Here is a 20,346-nt window from a genome sequence, read left to right as displayed (position 1 = left end):
TTTTTAATAATTAAAAAGGGGGGGGGAAGTTAAGAAGCTTGATCTAAGATACCACTTGAATGTTAGCATAGAGCTTTCTCCTCTATCAGCAATGTTCTGTGCAAGGAGTATAGAAGAGGGTTAGGGTTAGGCTAGTAGGAAGCACTTAGGTTTCCATGTGCTAATTAGTCACATATGAAATCGTGGAGTATGACTTCAGCTGTTTGAATTTCATATCCTGAACAATTTATGAAAATCTTCTGCTTTATTTAAGGAGAAGGAGGGAAGAGCATCTATCTAACCACCATAATTTCTGGGATTGCATCTACGGATGCTGCAAGGAGTTTATTTCCACAAAAGCTAGTTGAACACATCAAAGGTTCAACTAAATGTTGCATAGCTTAATATTCTCCTGATGTTCCTTTTTTCCCCAGTCAGATAATTGGGTAAATTCACACAAATGTTTATACAGTAGCTGCCAGAGATTTATTTAAAGATAATGTATGTCAAGTTGTTGTTAAATGTTCTGCTCTGATTTCTGAAAAACTGAGGTGCCTGGAGAGATTAACCAATCTTTGATTAAAGAAAAGTTTGTCATAAAAATAGGAAACAGAACTGAGGGTAAAAAAAAAAAACTTTATTTCATATCTCTTGCGGAAGAAATAATTAACAGAAGGAGACACTACCTCTAAGTAGCACAAACTGACCATAATTAATGGAAAGAAAATAATTTGTTCATTTCACTTATTAGCAGTATGATTATAATTAAATTATAGATATGTGAATTAATTAAATTACATGACATTAAATTTAAGTTAATTTAATTAATTAAATGATAGAACTTGATTCTGTGATATGGTTTGATAAAATATTCAGGATATTTTCAGTATGTGGATGAAAGGCCACCTGGGAACCCCATGATGAAGAAATGGCCTGAAATGTCAAAAAATAAGCACTTCTTTTTTGTTTAAAACATGGGAAGACATTTTATGGAGTGTCTGTTTCAGGAACCAAAGATTTGAGCTTCTGATCCTTCCGTATTGTAATGTGTGAGGGAAATTGACAGGTCACTTTTTTAGCACAATCTCCATTTAAAGAAATGGGAGATACACAGGAGCAGCATTTGTGGCTTCCAGGGGAGATATGGCGAACTGAAGACAGCTCTGCCAAAGCAGAGCTGACAATTGCGGCAAAGACCAAAAAACCAGTGAGTAGACCAGTCCCTTGGAACCTCTCTAGATAAGGAGAGGATGGGAGATCTCCCATGTGTGCTCTGGATGGCTGCTCCCCGCAAGGAGACTACAGGACAGCAGTTTTCCATGGGTTTAAGTGCTGGGAGATGATGGGATTAGCCATCTTGCTCACAACCGCAGCGGAGACTTTTAAAGGACACTAAGTTCACAAAGCTCACTTTCTAATCACTTTCAAAAATTGCTCATTAACTACTTCTAAGCTATTAGAGACCTTCAGAATGACAGGTTTGAAAACACCTGGTGAGTCTGCCTTCAGTCCTGAATGAAATAAAAATTTAATCATAAGAATTCAAAGAATCTGAAATAAACAGCAAAATGCTAAATAAGATTTTGATCTTAGAAAGTTGTAAACAGACTAAGGGTCCAGATAAAATTGGAATAGTGAAACGTTTACAATAAGAATTTGGAATTAATTATAAAGTACAAACAGCTTCTCGTGAGAAATAGATCCTGTTTTGTTTTTTACAAGACAGGACAACGATAAGCAATTTTGTATTTCAAAAACTGGATACTAGAGGGGACTAAAGATTTTAGGTAGACGAAATATATACAGGCCTGTAAAATGGTGCAAAATATTATGACCATAAAAATACTGAAGGAGATTTTTGAAGAATGGAATCAGAAAATAGTAGCCACAGTATCAATAATGTCAGTAATGATGTCTGCTTCTATGAATAGATTATGTCCAAAAGATATTATTGAAGTAATGTCAGATGTAGAACAAGTTTTATCTGACAAGATAGAGATGGTATCGAAAGTGGATTTACAACTGACAGGCCAAGATAATGACTTAGAAAAGGATGTTTCACTGGATCTGCAAAAGAAACTGGCTGAGGTTTTAAAATTTAAAAGGGATATACAAATGACAAACCAAGAGAGTGACCAGGATAATTTTTTCCTAATGGATTTACGAAAGAGGCTTGCTAAAGTCTTGAAAAGCTCGGTGTAATGGGACGAAGAAGAAATGAAGAAAAATCAAATCCTATGACAATATTTGAATGAGCTGAAGATTAAGACTGTTAGATGTAAAAGGAAAGAATATGAAGTTGGTAAATTTGATCAAGGTTAAAATAAGATATGTTGTTACTTCTGGCTACCTTTTATGGATTTTCTGCTGACACCAGGACTGAAAAGATGATGTTATATGGATTTGTTTATAGATAAGAGATGGGATGTGGGATGAAGAGATAAATGTTTGTAACCTTATGAGGGGTGAAGAGTCACTAAATTTGTTTGTACTTGTGATGAAGGTTGGAAGTCACTTCTTAATATATTTCTTTTCTCTTTATTATATGCTTGGGTTTTTTTTCTCTTTTTTCTTTCTTTTTCCTTGTACTTTTTACTTTTTCTATTCTCTTTTCTTTAAGTTTAGTTTGTATTAGATTTTACTATTATAATTAAAATTCTTAACAAAACTTATCTATATGTACACATATACATATATATGTATATATGTATATATAATAATATATATATGAAGCAGCATTTGTATTATCGCAGCCATAAGTAGTGTTTCTGCTGGATTCTCCTTAAAAATAATCTACTCCAGTTAGTCTTGATTTGCTGGTGGATTTAAGCTATAATATCAATACTATTTCTGTTTTTTATTTTTGGAGGCAAGAGTTAGAGAGACTGTAGCTCCATATCACAGTCTGTGTGGGCAGCATGATCCATTGTTTATATTATTTATTTGTTTTGTAGATTTCCAACCCGCTCAAGATAATGTACATAGTACTCCCCCCTCCCCACTCCTATTTTTCCCACAAAGCTATCCAGTGAGCTGCGACTGACAGTGGGCTAGATCAGTGTTTTTCAGGTCTGGCAACTTTAAGATATGTGGACTTCAACTCTGGCTGGGGAATTCTGGGAGTTGAAGTCCACACATCTTAAAGTCACCAAGTTTGAAATAATCTAGAACCTAGATCTTCCTAGTGCCAGTCCAGTATCTTAACCACTATACAACACTGGCAATCAATACTGTAGCCCATATTAAGCTTAATCAACTTCACTTGAGATAGACCAATGGAGAGCCAAAACTTGAGGATGAACTGAGATTTTCAGTTGGTCACATAAATGGTATAGAGATGGATGCAAATTTTGTGAACTTTTCTAGGTCATATTTATCTGGGTTCATGGTAGTTGTAAAATTATCCACAAGTTAAGCTAAACAGACACATTTTTAATGGAAAAAATGTTATGTTAATAGTTGATGATTGAGGATTATACTTTGGGGACCTATAACTATTATTTATCTATTCCCTGTCATGTTTGATCTTCATCATTAAGTTCTTTTTATTTTATTGTTTTGCTTTGGAAAGTCCTCAAAAAGTTTAACTTCTTCCAACAGGGAAACAATTAAGCAAGAGATGCCAAAATGAACTCAAGTATCTGGAAAATGAAATCTGCAAGTATCCGCTTGATTTTTCCTTAGTCTTAACTTTCATTGACTGTTTTTTTAAAAGAATTGCTCCAATGTGGACAATAATACTTAAAATAGTGTTGGAGTATAAATAATATATTTCATCAACTACAGAGCTCATACAAAGACATAGTCAATGAAAACTCAAGACTTTGGTGGCCTGATCACTAACAAAAGACATTCTGTTTAAGGGAAGACAAGAGGTGCATTTACGTTACCCAAAGGAGCCCGTGACGTTTCTGTTTCTGAAACGAGACAGTCAAAAAATATACTGGGTAAGTTTTGTCCCATTGCAGGATGATGGGCATCCATAGCTGCCTTTAATCTCTCCTCATTGCTTCCTTCCTCATTGCTGGCAGACACTTAGAGGAATTGCAAAAGAGACAAATCCTTTATGCTTCCTATGGCAATTTCTCCCAAGAGAAAGTTCCATAATTAGAGTTCCTCATTGTGATTTTTGCGATTCATACACATGGGTTATCCACCTACGCAGAACCCCATTCAGAATCTTCTACAACTTACAGAAATGTTGGGGAGGACTCCTGCCCCACATGCATTCCATACAAGGGACAGCTCCCACCAACCCCTTTCAGTTTGTTTTCAGCTACCACAGTATTGACATCTTTCCCCTTGAACTGATTGTCCTTTGACTGTATCAAAATTCTCCATTTTGTCCTCCTCATTTTCTTTCATCTTCTCTTCAGACATCTTTAGAACTCCTTAGAACTGTTTGTCCAGATATCAATTCCTCCTTTTGCAGGTATTTGGCCTTCAGTCTTATGTCTTTAAAGGCCCTATTGCACAAGAGAACAAACTCCCCGCCTTGGATGGGCATCAACTGTATCTTTTTTGCCCTGGCGAAGGTCAGATGATAGGTTATTGTAAGCACTGACAGATGTTTGCTAAGCAGGCTCATTGCAATTGCATTTGCAAAGTTCTGGGGGGAAGTTGTAAGGTCAGTAGATTGCCAAGCCCCGGTATTTTCCATAAATGCATTGCAGCTGTTGTGTTTGTCCACTTCCATCCAGATCTTGATTGATTGATCAAGATTGATTCCCTCTTCCTTACACCTTGGAGAACTTTTCCACCACCCTTCCAGTGTAACTTAAAGCAAGTTACCTTGATTTCTTGGAAGCTTTCCATAAGGGCTTTCTATGCAGCACAATGGAAATACTTTGAGAATTTCATCTGAAAACAGCCAAGCAATCCTCTGCAATATCAAATTCATCACGTCTCTCTTTTTCTTGTATAAAATAGTCAGACTTGGCTCTCTTCAATAAAAGTATAACTTGTGGCCATCTATTCCCTCTTTCCTTCAGCAAGGGAGATTCTTTTCTAATCCACTGATAAAGGGCTTCTTGAAAGCCGTAGCAAATTTCTGTCCTGTGGTTTTCCCACCACTCGTAGCCTGGAGCCTCTCCCCTCTTCTTGCCACATTAACAGCAGCCCCCTTTTGAGCCCATGACTACCAACCAAATCACCTCGTCTCTCAGAAATTTACCTTTCTAATAGACATGACTTTGGTTCATCACAGTTGAGAATTGAAGAGGTCCTCCAAAGTAGTCTTTTGGCTAGATCTTCCTTCCTTCCAAAGATAATCTTGACCCTCCTCTTGAATTAAGATACAGTATTGCTTACCTCTCCTTCCTAATCACTCTACATCCTTGAAAACATTGCTTCATTCACACAACTTACTCTTCTACTCTACTTGATCTCCTGAAACATAACTACCATATTTCTTCAGATGCTCTGTGACAGCCTTTGAACTGAAGGGGTTCAGTAGAAGTCATGCCTAATTGTGTGGGGCAAATTGGGCTTCCACCAACAATTTGATAAGCTTCAGAGGACTCTGAATGGGACTGTGCCCAGGTGTATAACTCCTGTATGTGAATTCATAGATGACTACTTGAAGAAGTGCAGTTCTTCTGCCATTGAGAAAGACTACTCCTAATTCCTTCATTGCGAATCAGTACTTGGTTCAGGATCAGACCTTGGCAGCTGCTCTGCATTGCATTGGGGAGGACAATCTTTCAAATAGGTATTTATTTTGTTGCTTACTTAAAGATCCAGCTAAGGTTGCAAAACTGAGGATCTCCCTGATAGATGATCACAATAAGAGTTTTGAAAGAAAATCCTGATGGTGTTGTTTTCGTCCATGAAATATAGGAAGCATAAATCCTTTGTCTAAATTATCTAAATGTTATGATCTTTAGAGAACATAACAAAGTAAGTGTCTTGCAGCGACCCTGCCTTGTCTTTTCCCTCTTCATGCAGAGGTTGAAAATGCAAGGCAGCCTCATCTCACAGCTGCAGGTCTCTCTATCTTTTCATTTAATGCTCATAGACCTATGGATGCACCCCTTCTTCAATGGGACTTACCTCCACTTGTAGCTAACTAATGCTAGCAATGTTTTTTTCTCCTCCTCCTCCTCCTCCTCCTCCTCCTCCTCCTTTTTTCTTCTCTCTCCCAATGCCTTGCTGCACATGCCAAAGGGTACCTTAAGATGTTTGACATCCCAGCTGGTGCTAGACATGTGGCTGTCCAAGAAGATGAGGCTTCCCCTCACATTCTTGGTAAGTGCTTCTTTGCATAGTCTTGGCCATCATGCCAATAGAGCTGATGCCAAAGTCTTCTCCTTTTAGAAGCTATGGGCATTGTTGCTTATGAGTAACTGAAGGCATGCCTCCAAAAGCTCAGATGAATTCAGTGTATATTTGAGTATATATTGTCTTCTCAAGTACATCTTCCACCAGTACACTCACTTCAGTTAATTGCTCTTCTTGTGCTCACAAGAGCTTCAATCTAACTCTTCAGTCTATGAGTCTTATAGGGACAGACCGGATTCATATCTCCATAATATGAATTTATGTATGCATTTAAAACTTACAGTCAAGGAAAGTTGTGCATTCCTAAGGCAAACATGTTTAGAAAAATTTCTCAGAGAACTTGAATTGGTGTTATCTCATCTGTCACAAATCCAACATTGCTGACTGGGAAGGCATAAATTTTATAGAGAATTGAGTTGTACGTAACTACTGCAACTTTGAACCCCATTCATCCTTGCCTTTCCCCCTCTCCACATTGAGTGAAGAGGTCTGAAGGAGAATTGTCCTCATATGCCCTTTGCTATGGGACCTGGATATATGGAGATATAGACTTGTCCAAGTGGACATGAGGACAGTGGTCTTTCAGAACTTGGAAAAAGACAGAAGAGTAGGACAAACTAGATATTAGAGGTTCAGTATGCATAATTTTGATGTATCTATAACGTTGGCCTCATGTAAGCATTAAGAAATGCCTAAAGAGTATTTTATAGTTTGAAAAGAAAAGGAGATGTTCCATTCCAAACTAGTTAAGATCCATTGTAGGGTTAAAGACTTCAAAGGCAATCTCAAACACACATAAAATTCACTGGGAATTGCTGTGAAATAAACATACATAAGGCCACATAATGTGAGCTGGGAGACTGGAAGTATCCAGGTCAAATGTTACCTCAGCTATGAAGCCACCAAGTGAATTACACCGAACACGGATTCCCTCCATCTCACGATTCTGCCATTCCATCTGTAGTACACAGTGACCATAATGGCTCTCTTCCTGGCCCACCATAATGTTTCCTATAAAATTGCTGGAATGAATTGCTTTATAAATGCTTGTAAGTATCAGTTTTTAACAACTTGTTGAATATCTTCAAGTGGAAAATTCTAACTGATCACTCGGATTTATATGCACTGCTATGTCCCCACCCCCTCCCAATTTGTATTCCTTAGTTTGTTTCTGATATCTCCTCAACTCACCCCCAATAGAAATGGATTGCTTGGTCTACATTTCATTTGTCACTTTTGCGTGCCATGGAAAGAAAGGCTATCCCATCCCATGTATGAGTGGTTAAAAGGATGGAAAAAAGCAAATATATTTGGTGAATGAGCATCTGTTTTAAGAAAGGAAAAACGAACATAGACTTTATAAGCTGGTTTAAAAACTCCTCTTTTTATTATTTTACATATTTGTAACTCATAGCCACTTGTGACCACTAACAAACTTCAGCCACTAGCAGTTTAGAAAATAGAGTTGGAAATGCCCTGGTAGTATTTTTGCATGGCTAGATTCAAACGTCATACTATATCACAATCTGTTTGCTTGGTTTTGGCTTAGTGTGTTGTATGAATCAAGCCACTGTTTGTACACTATGGCTTATGTATGAGCTCAGCCCATGTGGTTTAGACATGATTAAACAAATTAGGGGTGTGTGAATCCATTTTGTGTTCCTGCAGGCTGCCGATATTGTGAAAGGAAGGAAAAAAGTTAGGGAGCCAACTCTCAGATGATCTTATAAATCCAGTTGTCAGTATTCAATTACTACCTGTTAATTTGAAGACAATGGAATTTAAGCCACATCATTTTGACTTAGACCACACAGTGGTCAAGTTTAAAAATATTCAAATGATGCTGATTCCCCAATCTTGTTTGCTTTTCTCTGGATCTCCTTAGCAAGGGACCATATTTGCTTCCATATTTTCATCTACAACGGGAACACTGTTGAGTGATGAATTACTTATTCAACTATTTACCTTGTTAGATTTATCATCGATCCACTAACCAATGTTTTTGGGGAAGATTTTGTTTTAAACCCCTCCCCTCAAAAAAATGTGGCACCAAAAGAAAAGTATGCAATGGTTGAGAAGTTCTGGATTGTCCAAAAAACAAAAGATTTTCTTGGCCTCGAGAAGCTATAAAATGAACATTTTGTCTTACCTTTGAAGAAAAAAGAATTGCCATCTTGCCTGTGAAGAGTTGATCACTTGCTGCCTTTGTTCCTTTTAGCCATTAAGAACCAGGCAACTGGCCACTATATTTTAAATGGCAAAGGAGAAAGATCCAGTTCTCGTTCTTTCATTGACTTTGGCTTAGAATGGGAATACCACATAGAAGACGATATAGAAAACCTTCAGACAGATGGACCACTGCACGATGCCGTTCTTGTTCTGGTAAGTCATGCTACATTTGCTGTTTCTTTAGGCTTCCCTGTGTGATTAACAGAGGGTACATTTCTGCCCCAAATGACCCAGTTCTAGATAAGTCCCTGTAGTGGTAGACAAAACTATCACTGCTACCATCAGTTTGCAATGGAACAAACTGAGCTATTTCATGTCTCCCTTCCCTTAATGGGAAATAAGGCTCTTGCAAACAGGCATGGACTTCATTGTGTTTCTAGTTGAAGGCCCTATTTGGTGGCCCCTAGGGTTATGCAAAAGCATTTGGATACAGACCATTTGGAACTTGGAACACTTGTTCTCAGTGCTTGAGTGGAACCATGTTGAGTGTCCTGTGGGGTTTCAGGAGATGTAATTGGAGTGTTACCTTTCATCTTTCAATCAGAGTGTTACCTTCTGAGTTTTCCTATCTGAGCCACGACAGGAAGGATCAATTGTATCCCTACTTCGGGGCTGAATGGAGTAATTGGAGTGAAGCTCTGGGGCAAAGCAACAGACATTTAGAGGGGCAGATGACAACACAGGGAGGGAGCCATTCTGGGTCAGACTGTGGTTAGAAAGAGAGCTATAGAGGAAATTGCTGCAAGGGAATTATGGCTGTTTGGATGTAAAGCTGGTGTTTCTCATGCTGCTGCTGGAGCTGCTGAAGTCTGCCTAATTGCTAATCCTTGAAGCAATCCCTAAAGCCCTAATCCCATTTTACTTTAACGGTATGTTTATGTGATAGTTGATTCTCTGGCCAGTAAAGTTTTGGAGCCTGTTGTGTAAGCAGCCAGCTGCAAGTTTCTCTGTTATCAGTGACCATACCCAGATCATAGGAAGACTGTTAGAAATAAAATCAGAAATTCTCCATCCTAATGTTGTCAGGAATATATTGGTTCTAAGTGGGAAATCATGCAGTTGCTGGAATTCTTCCAACCCCATCGCATTTATCTCCATAAAACTGCTTAATGGAACCCTGTAGCAATAATATTTGGGGGGAAAATGTCATTTTGCTTCAGGCAGCTGTCAAACAGCCTGATAGTGTGTGGAGTTTCAGTTCTGAAGCAATGTAGTGGGTTAGTGGATTACAAGTAGTTTTCACTTAACAACAGTAATTGGGATGGGAATTTCCATCACTAAGCAATGTGGTTGTAAAGCGGGATGTCACATGACCACACTGCTTTGTGAAGGCAGTTCCGGCAGTCCCCATTACCATTGTTAAGCGAATCACCACACGACTTCTGCAATTCCTGCTGGCTTCCCTATTGACTTTGCTTGTGAGAAGCTGACAGGGAAGGTCACAAATAGCGATCACATGACTGTGGGACACTGTGACAGTCAAAATGCGGGCCGGTTGCTGAGTGCCCGGGTTGCGATCACATGACCGTGGGAGTGCTGTGACAGCCAGAACTTCGAGGACTGGTTGTAAGCACCACTCGTTCAACGCTATTCAAACGGTTGCTGAACAAGTGGTTATTAACCAAGGATCACCTGTAGTTAGAGGAAAAGAGAAAAGGAAGAATTCCTCCACAACAACACCCTTGCTTTTCAAATGAGTTGAGAGTTTAAAAGAAAAATTACCTTGTAACAAATGCTCCCTGCAAAATAAGATCTGCTTGCTTAGTTTTGTTTCTAAGGGTCCCCTTTTCACCAATTTAGGGCTAGACAGGTCCATTATCAAAACTACACTTCCCTCAAATCATGTCTGGGAGAGGTAGGCCAGTCTGAGGGAGAACTGGAAGGGCAATTCCTGTAAGAAAACTTGATTTTACTCATTTTCCACTGGGTGCCACCAGTTGGTATTGTGGTCGGGGAGGAAGGGCCCCATGCTAATGAGGAGGAGCGAAGAATGAAGCTTCAGACAATCAACAACCTTGCTTAGTAGCCAAGTGGCTAAAGATAAAGGACAGGAGTAGTAGAAGCTACCATCTCCTGAGTCCAGGTCCATGAAGATTATGAAAATGGTGAACCTGATGTATCTGCAGATGATGCACTACTGCCAAATCAGGCACGCATCAAGCCCAGCTCAGCATAGCATAGGAGCAACCACTGTTAGGTCAGCAGGGATAAGGACATCAAAAGTCTTCAACTAGAGAGATGCTATCATCCAGCTGTGCTTCCCATCCCTGATAGCACTAAGCAACCTGCATTGACAGCTACCTGAGAAAAAAGGTATGGCATGTCATGTCAAAGTGGCAGCACAGTGGAAGGTATTAGACTTGATGCCTGTTACCAAACTGATAGAGTGACTTCACTTGACATTTGGTCTAATTGAGGAGGAATATATGAGTCTTACCTCTCCATCATGCACTGGTGGGGATGGGGTGAGACCAAGGGGACGTCTGTTTCTCTAGGTCTAAGCCCCTCCTATGATGCAGAACCAGACACAGATAGTTGCTGCTTCATGCCAAGGTGCTAGATGACCACAGTAGGTAAGGTGAGGATATCATGAACCACATGATTGATTGCTAGCTGTCTGAGCAGCTCAATCTCTGTGGTTTCATGGTCATAGGCAGCAGGGCCCACATGTAAAGGTGCAGGTGCAGTTTGTGGACACCAGCTGCACTACTACACACTATATCTTATTGTATGGTCTGAAGAGGGCCAGCACAAGAGCATCCCAGGTGGTATCAAGCAGTGGAAACCTCCAGCCGAGACAGTTGTGCACTTCCAGACATTCCTCTTTTCAATTGACCTCTTCGTTGCAAAGACCTCCACATAGTTGGATTCTTGGCACTTCAGCTTCACATTGCAGTTGTGCAAGAGCTGCACCCTAGGAAGTGTCTGTGCTTGCCAGCTTATGCAACCAAGGATGAAGACAATCATCATCTGTGGTGAAAATTAAGCCTGATAGAGAGAGCTCCTGATTATGGTAGTGGCCTGGGTATTGGGGAGGAGAAAAGACTAGAACCCAGATAGAATGAGCTGGGCCTTCCAGCTAATACTCTACTCCCTTCAGTAACAATAGCCGAGGCCTCAGCTCTAGTATGGGATCCTTTTGGGGGAGCCCAAGCATGAGAACCTCATCTAGGGACAGCAGAGTTAGTGCATTGCCAGGGAGAAGAGAGGTACCACTGGAAGAAAATAGTAATATCAAAAAATCAAGTTGGAAGAGAACCTGTGGTTCATTACGCATGAGCAATAGGAGCCAACAAAGCTCATATCTGAAGCAAAGAATTGAAGATACGTGCACGCATATCATTATTCGTTGTCCCTTTGAAACAAAAATGTTCTGATGAATGATAAATGAATGAGTGATGGCCATTGGCTAAAAGTGAAGGGTTGCTATCAGGTATCTGGATATAGTACCACTAGCAAGCCATATGTACCTACACAACCAGATTCTCTGCATGATTTCTAGGAAATCATATATATATTCCTCATAATTCAGTAGGACATAATCCCATATATATCGCTATACAGACCCAAAATGGCAGCTTTAGAACCTGGCTGCAGGTTATATTTATGATATTAAAAGTAGCAGAATATGACCCAGTTTTTGAAAACATTGAAGTTCCCACAAAAGCAGAGGAATGGGGAGGATCCCAAAACCAGCCCCAGACAAAATAGCTAATCACCTTTCTTGCATTTGATATTAAATTTTCTTACAACCTATTTCCTTCTTCACTTAATAGTTGATTGCCCTTTAGGACTGATAGTGGGATGAGATGAGTCCCCTGCTGTTCACAAGAGGCCGTAACTAAGATCTTTCTTATTTGGATAATTCCCAAATTATTTTTGTGCCTGTGGTGTTCCATCCAAGCTGCGATTGTCACTGCAGATACAGCAGCAAATCCTTGCCTTGTATTTGAAGGGTGGTTTGTTTTCTTAGTGGTGGTGTTTGATTTGCTCTGTCTCCCAATTTCTAGACCCTACTGTGATAGCATTACTACATAAATGGATTCTAATATCAAATTGCCATCTTGCCAGCAGGAACCTGAATGGTAATGGGGGTATGCCACCATGGTGAGCATGCAAATATCAGTGATCTCATGTCTTTTATTTCTTCTAAGAAATGAGAAGGATGTGTCTAAACAAAAAACATAGGAATTGGGACAATCAGTTTTGATTTGAACAATTGCTTTCTGGGCTGCCAAGTGGCAGTGACTGATAGATTTTTGTACATAGCTATAGGCCAGTTCAGGGCTGATTGGTTTCAATTCTCTACAAGCTCTATAGAGTTGCAAATATTTAAACACGGGTCTTGACGTCTGCCAACAGATGGCCCTGGTCAATCCCAGCTGCATTTTAAAGTGGAATTAGAAGAGATGAGTAATTGAGAGGCTGGTTATCTAGAAGTGGCCTAAATAAATAAGGAACAGGGATGACACATCATTAAATCTGAGATTATCTGATTGATGTATAAAGAAAGGTAGCCATAAAACAATTTTCTAGGAGCTGAGAGCTGTGTTTTACTTTAGAGTGGTATATTGGGTGCCCCATTCTGAAACAAAGCTACAGCCTAGCAAAACAGAAGCATCGAGACAAATTGATTTCATTTGATTTCATTTTGATGTAAACTTCAATGCAAAGTCGTCAACTATTTTGATTCAATTCTAAAAATGTCCCTCTTCTGTCTCATTAAAAGTTAATGGCAACTTTTTAAGAGGATACACCCCAAGCTCTTGAGATTTGTTTTCCTCTGCTCTGAAGTCTCCTTTATTCATCATTTTGCAATACTCAGTGTTGGAACATGAAACACAATTAAGTTTTGAAGCAATGAAAGTAATGGAACTGGGCCCATTCATCCATTACCAATGCTTCTTCTACCCTGGATTGTTTCTGGATTGTTTGCTTTGGGAGCAGGATGGGGATCAAGGATATGGTTGCTTCTAAACCCAGTGAAGTCAACTCTATCAACTGTTAGGAACCAGAGTCCACGAAACAGCCACTCCAGGAAGACAGTCAGGTAGTAAACCCACCAATGTTAACCCGTGAAGTACTGATATTGTGCTGTTTGGTTGGCTTGCTTCATCATCCTTATCCAAAGAAGGTTGAATGAGTTCTCACACTGATAAGGAGTCAAAGATGGTGATGTAAACCTAGGGTTTTTGACCTTTTTCAGGATGTGGAACCTGTTAGTTAAAAAAGAAAAGAAAATCTTCTGGAACCCTAAATCAAGAAGCAAAGCACTAGTGATAGAAAATATTTATTAGGACTAATTAAAAAAAAATTAATAAAATAAAATAATAAAACAAAACAAAACAAAACAAAATAAAATAAAATAAAATAAAATAAAATAAAATAAAATGAATATATTGAGGCGTATATATCTAGGATAGGTGTGACAGTTTGAAATTGTGAGGCTGAAAGCCCCATTTGTTATATCACACAAGTGAATCCCTTAGGAATGCTGATGGCATGAATTTTTTTCATTGTGAATGCCTGGCTAGAGCCACTTAAGCACCACTTCCTTTTGCAAGTGCGATTCTCATGTATGTTTACTCTGGAGGAAGTCCCACTCTAAAGGAATTTGAGGCATACATGCACTCCAGCCGATCAGGAATAAAGTTTCTTTATAATTCCCTCACAGCTCAGTGGGACTTACTCCTAGGTAGGTGTGGCACACAGTGCCACCTTGATTATTGAGCAGAACTCTTGGGGACACCAGCATCCATACTGACAAATAGGACCTGCAACATGGAAAATGAAGAGGAAGAGAGAGACTCACTGACTGCTCATGTGTTACCAAGCATATCTCACTGCATATTTTTAACTCTTTCTGCTTTTAACTCACTCAGCAGCCCTTTAAAAAACATGGGTACTTAATGCCGCAAGAAATGGCTATCAGAGTTTGGCGGCAAGCAGGAAGTTGGGTTGTGTTTGTGCATGTGGGAAGAGGGAAGACTTGAGCGATGACAAGGCAAAGGCAGCCAGCCATGTCTTGCATGGGCCACTTGGTGACGAATTTATTTATTTATATTTCAAATTTAGTCAACGCCCATCTCACTTAGTGAGCGACTCTGGGAATTTACAGTAAAACAAAAATAAATACTGGTTAAAATACTGATTAAAATACCATAAACCAATGTTCATTAATAAATAACATCTCCCAAGGTAATTGATGGTACGTTTTTAACCTGCGGGAGCATCTTCAAGGGGCCAGCCACCCCCAGGGTTGGTTACTCCTCTTCATGCCCCACGCAAGTTGGCAGAGCCAGGTCTTCATCCCTTTCCAGAAGGCCAGGAGAGTGGGGGCCCACCTCATCTCTGGGGGAAGAGTGTTCCATGGGGCAATGGCAGAGAAGGTTGTTGGTGTGGTTGTCACCAAAGAAATGTTGGTGACGCACAGCCAATGAGAGGGGAAGAGTCAGCATTGAGGTGGAGCGTAGGTGGGATGGAGGAATGCATGTACATTTGAGGGTTTTTCTCCCCCTTTAATTCCTTGCACCCTAGGATTCTGTAAAACCCAGTTTGAAAAACCCCAGTGTTTTCAATAAACAGTTGCAGGCTTTTCCATTATTGGTGCAAAAAGCCTCCTTTTCACCCGGTCTCAGAAAGACAGTCAGAAAGAAACTTTTAAAAAGTCTCTTTCCTAATCTATTAAAGAATACATTGATTCTAAAATGGAAAAAGGTCAGCCGCTGAAATTCTTACAGCCTTGTCCCTTTCATCTCAATAAACCTTGTTGAAGAAGAATCCGTGCCAATGTTATTTGGAAAGAATTGCATTTTGGTTTGAGGCAATTGCCAAAGGGCCTAACAAGGTGGAGAAGGACTCCATGTTTTGCAATACTGACAGGTGGTTTTGTTTTCTTGTCCTTTTTCAGGTAATTCCTCAGGACAACAATACCCAATCCAGCCTTACTTACCGATACATAATTCATGAGGATTCTGTGCCCAACGTCAGCAGTAACAATGTCCTTCAAGAGGAACTGGACACTTTTGAGTGGGCTTTGAAGAGTTGGTCCCAGTGCTCAAAACTCTGTGGAGGAGGCATGTTGGAATAGTTGGGAGGGGGAGAACAAGGGGGTGTCTGTACTTTTTGCCTTACATAATGCGGGATAGGTTAATAATCCATCCCCATCCATAGATACATTCTATCCTATTTCTATACTTGATTAATCCTTTCTCTGATAAATCTGCTCAATTATTGATTTTGAAAAATCCAATTTAAAATGGATTTTCATAATATAACGTTTCCTAAATATATTCTCTTGAATACATGGTTTAATATGCATTTTGGTCTGTATTTGAACCAAGAACAACTCAGAAGGATCTGCACATCCCCAAATGCTGCACATTTATTTGAAATATGCAAGCCAATGTAAAATTTTAGGAAAGGAGAGAGGATGATTGGCAAGGGAAATTCAAATACATAATCCAGCGGAGTTCCAATTTTTTAACCCTAACTGAAGTTTATTGTGTTATAGTGCGCATAAGAGCTACGTAAACTTGGGACATGGAGTAATTATGAGGCTAGTTCAGGCTGCATTCACGAAGTAGCACCTCTTTTACTTGCAGAAGTCCCAGAGGACTCTTTGTTTCAAAGCATCTCTGATAATAAAGCTGAAAGAGAACTTTGCCTCAGAGCAGGTCAGAAGAGACAATTCAAGGCCAACACCATAACAAGCCGCTCTATGCTGACTTGATCTGTATACCTTAGTATTGTCAACACTGATTGGCAAGTATCTGTCTGAGGTTTCAGATGCAAGTTTTTCTTATGCCTACCAGAACTTGGCTTCAGAAATCCAGACAAGCATTAGATGATACAAAGACTGATTTTGCTGTCTCTCCTTGTTGCCATCTAGTGCTTATCTGTCTTTTTCCAGCACCATAATAGTAGCCCTAGTGTCTCCTTCCTAGAGAACAAAACCTGAAATCTTCTGTTACAACCATCAAATCTCACAGGCAACAACACAGATGACCACAAGACAGCAGCAAAGTGATGCAGAAAACTAACTTTCTGCTTCCATTTTGTGGTCATCCTTTTTTTTTTTCCCCAGCCAGGACCTGGTAGCCCTGCTTTATACACGCAAAACATATGCTTTGCCATTGAACTACAGATTACAGGAGAAGGCTACTTCAGCCCATGCTCTTACATCTTTACAAACGGATTCAGATGCTGGAATGCCATGATAGTGTTTTTGTTCCCAGTCTTGGATAAATCATTAAGATGAAATGTTTCCATTATTTTTACCTAGAGTTTTCACTTAATGTGGATATCATCTGTCCTCCCACTCTCTCCCTCCAGGTTTCCAATACACCAAGTATGGATGCCGCAGGAAAAGTGATAGCAAAATGGTACACCGCAGCTTCTGTGAAGCCAGTAAAAAGCCGAAACCCATTCGTAGGATGTGCAATCTTCAGGAATGCACTCAGCCATTGTAAGCATCTGCTCATTTTTCACAATCTATTAATGCTGGCAACTTATGTTCATAAAGAAACTTCCTCCTGCTGAGCATTAACATCTCCCCTTAGGGAAACAAAATGTAGATTCACTCATTTACAGTCTTGTTTTTAAACATGTTAGCAATTCATTGATCTCCCAGCCTAGAAGTCTGAAGGTTGAGGTAGCAACCAGCAATTCCCATGCCAGAGATGTTTATGTGTAGATATCTCTACCACCCATGCCAGAGATTCTGGGTGATTTATGTAAAACAAACCACAAATAAATAAAAGCACTCCATCATAGAGCAAGCTCCATACACCAGCCATAAAGCACCGTGTCAAACCATGAAATCATAAAGGCAGTCCATGTCTACCATCAGAAAAACAGGAATTTGGAGAGTAGATCCTCTCAAATCTCAGGGGACCAGCTGTTTTATCATGCAGGGGCTGCCCTCAAGAACAATCAGCTCCAGATCTCCACCCCTTCCACCTCCTGTAATGTGGGGATTCTCACATCTTTTCTCAGAATAACACCCATGATGCACTAAATTTGGATGAACGAGACAATCCTGGAGATACTCAAGGGCCATAATTAGCACTTTGAATTGGACCTGGAGGTCCATTGGTCATCATCAGAGCAAGCACAGTACATTTTAGGCTGCTTTGCCTATTTGCCCCTATTAACATTTGGTGGCTGCATTTTGGATCAGTTGCAGCTTCTGAGTCACCTTCAAAAGCAGCTCCTTATAGATTCATTGCAGAATTGATTTCTTGGTCTGGTCCATTTGATGGGTTGACATTCCCTGAAGCTTGCCACTTCCAAATTTTTGTGCATCCCTACTTAAAGCACCCATTTTACCTCATAACAAAGAAGGTCCAGAAATATAAGCCCCCAGTCTCATCTGCAATATCATAACAACACTGTGCAAGCTTTTCTGTGCCCCAAGGCATGGCGGAGGAAAGAAGTGCATACCCGTGCTTTAAAATAAAAATGCCCAACTCTGTTGTAGATGATGGAAAAACATTATGCAGAGTCATGTTGATCTGGAGTGAATCTCCAGTAGGCAAAGAGGAAATATTGGCTTAGACTCCAGTGCTTACCTTTTACTATGCTGCTTTATTAAGGAAGTGATTCTTGGCAAATGGGAATAACTCACTTCCCTTGGATGGTCAAAGCACCAAGAAATCTGTTTTGGAAAATTATGTCCATGCCAGATAAATCAAATGGATTGCAGCTTTAATTTCACATTATACACACTCTTCAGTCTGCAAAGATCATTTATGGATCATAAGTCAGTCAGCTTCCATTTTTCAGTATAAAAAAAATATTCTTTCTATCTCCCCATCACAGCTGGGTAGCAGAAGAATGGGAGCACTGCACCAAAACCTGTGGGACTTCTGGTTATCAGATCCGAAGTGTACGTTGCATCCAGCCACTTCACGATGCTGCAAATCGCTCTGTTCATTTTAAGTACTGCAGTGGAGACCGTCCTGAGAGTCGTAGGCCTTGTAATAGAACGCCGTGTCCTGCTCAGTGGAAAACATGGCCATGGAGTTCAGTAAGCATCCAAAGTCTTCTAATTTCTGAAAACTATCACAATCTGAGCTAAAATTCCAATTTTCAGATGCTTTTGGCAAGTGCTTTTCTTCCAAGACTGTAGATCCAATTCTAATAGAGACTAAGGCTAAGATGATACTCTTGACTACTTAGCAAGATTTGGCCTTGAGAGCACTATCTGGCAATGGTTCCTGTCCTTCCTGTGGACTTATGCCCAGAAGGTCGTGTTGAGGAACTGTTGTTCTGATATTTAGTCTGTTGAGCTATGATGTCCTACAGGGTTCCATCTCATTCCCTGGTGCTATTTAGCAACTACATGAAATCTCTGGGACAAGTCATCTGGAGGTTTGGGGTGCAATGTCATTGGCTCTATTACTCTTTACAGTCCAACTTCAAAGAAGCAATTGCTACCCTAGAACTTTGCTGAAGTTCAACAATAAGTCGGATGAGAGAGGGCAAGTTGGCATTAAATCAGATTAGATGGAGATGCCAGTGGTCAATAGGAAACTGGACTTGGGATTGAGGTTCAGACTGTTTTGGATGGGGTTCCATTTTACCTGAAATAGTAGATTTGCAGTCTGGGAGTGTTTCTTGATACTCAGCTGTTATTAGAAATGCAAATGGCAGTTGAGGCAAGGCATGCTTTGTATAATTACACTTAGCATGCCATTGGCAGCCCTTTCTGAACTGATCAGATTTGACATGGTTTTCCATGCTTTGATTACATTTTTTCCTATGGCAGCATACTATACTTGGAGCTATCCTTGAAAAATATCCAGAAGTTGCAAGCGATGTAAAATGTGGCAGCTAGGCTGCTAATTGGTGCAAGAGTGGGACATCATATGATGCCAACACTGAAGAATTTTTATTTGTCACCAATTGCTTATCAGGCATCGTTAAAGGTTCAGGTAACAACTATTGCTAGGCACACTCTGAAAATGATTTGGAAAAAGTGCTTCAAAACTCAGCACCTCTCTGTTATTGCTATTAAAGCAGCTGTGTCATTTTTGGGGGGCTTCCTTTAAAAAGCTGTTTTGAGTTGACTTGTTAAAGCAGCTGTGTCTTTTATTAGATTCACACAAAACCCTGAGAGATAATATGGATGTGCCAGTGAATGATAGAGAAAGGTGGAACTCACACTCCATGAGTCCTGAAGCATATCTTTCAAATCATTTCCAAAGCATGCACTGCCTTAAAACTGACTTGTAAGTGTCCTAAACATGGATACTTGAGAGAGTACAATCCCCATTACAAATATGGCTGGCTGTTAAAATCTGAGGAAAGGCCCTTTTAAAGATGTCACCAATACCGGATGCTCATTTTTCTGGCATGCTGGAGAGGATTTCCTGGGTTGTCCCAGGCTTTGGAATATGTTCCCTCTAGAGTTACATTTGGTCTCCACTTCCTCAACATGTAGACAAAGTACATATCTCACCAGGCTCTTAACTGTTAAATTATATTAGTATCAATTTTATGGACATAAACAGAAATTAAAACTTAATTTTAAGTTACATTTTCAATGTTTTATATTCTGTTGTTATTTCTTAGTTTTGCTAGCCACCTTAAATACTTATCACCGGAAAGAGATGGCATAAATCAAATAATTGTGTAAACAATAAATAATGCAGGAAAGATCCAGCATTCCACCTGAAAGAATAAAACTGATATGTAAATATTCCTGTGGTTAATTTTGTTGGTGAAATATTCACCTACATTCAACACTGTAAGCGCTAAATGTTTGTTAGTTGATCAGCCCCATTTCTTTTTTTAATCATATTTTATTGAAATTTTAAAGTTACAAAGTTAAAAGTTAGAAATGAAAAAGAAAAT

The 20,346-nt window shown here is 39.7% G+C and overlaps 1 protein-coding gene across 2 annotated transcripts in view; it reads left to right on the top strand.

Annotated features, from left to right (window-relative positions):
* Positions 1 to 20,346, top strand: part of ADAMTS3 (ADAM metallopeptidase with thrombospondin type 1 motif 3) — a 124,849-nt gene that overhangs the window by 94,001 nt on the left and 10,502 nt on the right. Inside the window, exons 16-20 of one of the 2 annotated variants that reach the window (XM_088133178.1) lie at positions 6,145 to 6,225; positions 8,477 to 8,640; positions 15,398 to 15,530; positions 16,822 to 16,954; positions 18,310 to 18,517. In XM_088133178.1, the coding sequence (XP_087989304.1) occupies positions 6,145 to 6,225; positions 8,477 to 8,640; positions 15,398 to 15,530; positions 16,822 to 16,954; positions 18,310 to 18,517 (719 nt within the window). Of the gene's footprint in view, positions 1 to 6,144; positions 6,226 to 8,476; positions 8,641 to 15,397; positions 15,564 to 16,821; positions 16,955 to 18,309; positions 18,518 to 20,346 lie in introns of both variants that reach the window. The other variant, XM_088133177.1, reaches the window with a different exon arrangement.

This window comes from Python bivittatus, unplaced genomic scaffold (assembly GCF_059951505.1).
Source record: "Python bivittatus isolate LINGU-HERP-01145 unplaced genomic scaffold, Pbiv_v1 ctg000070_np1212, whole genome shotgun sequence".
Taxonomy (NCBI): domain Eukaryota; kingdom Metazoa; phylum Chordata; class Lepidosauria; order Squamata; family Pythonidae; genus Python; species Python bivittatus.
This window is presented reverse-complemented; position numbering and strand designations above follow the sequence as displayed.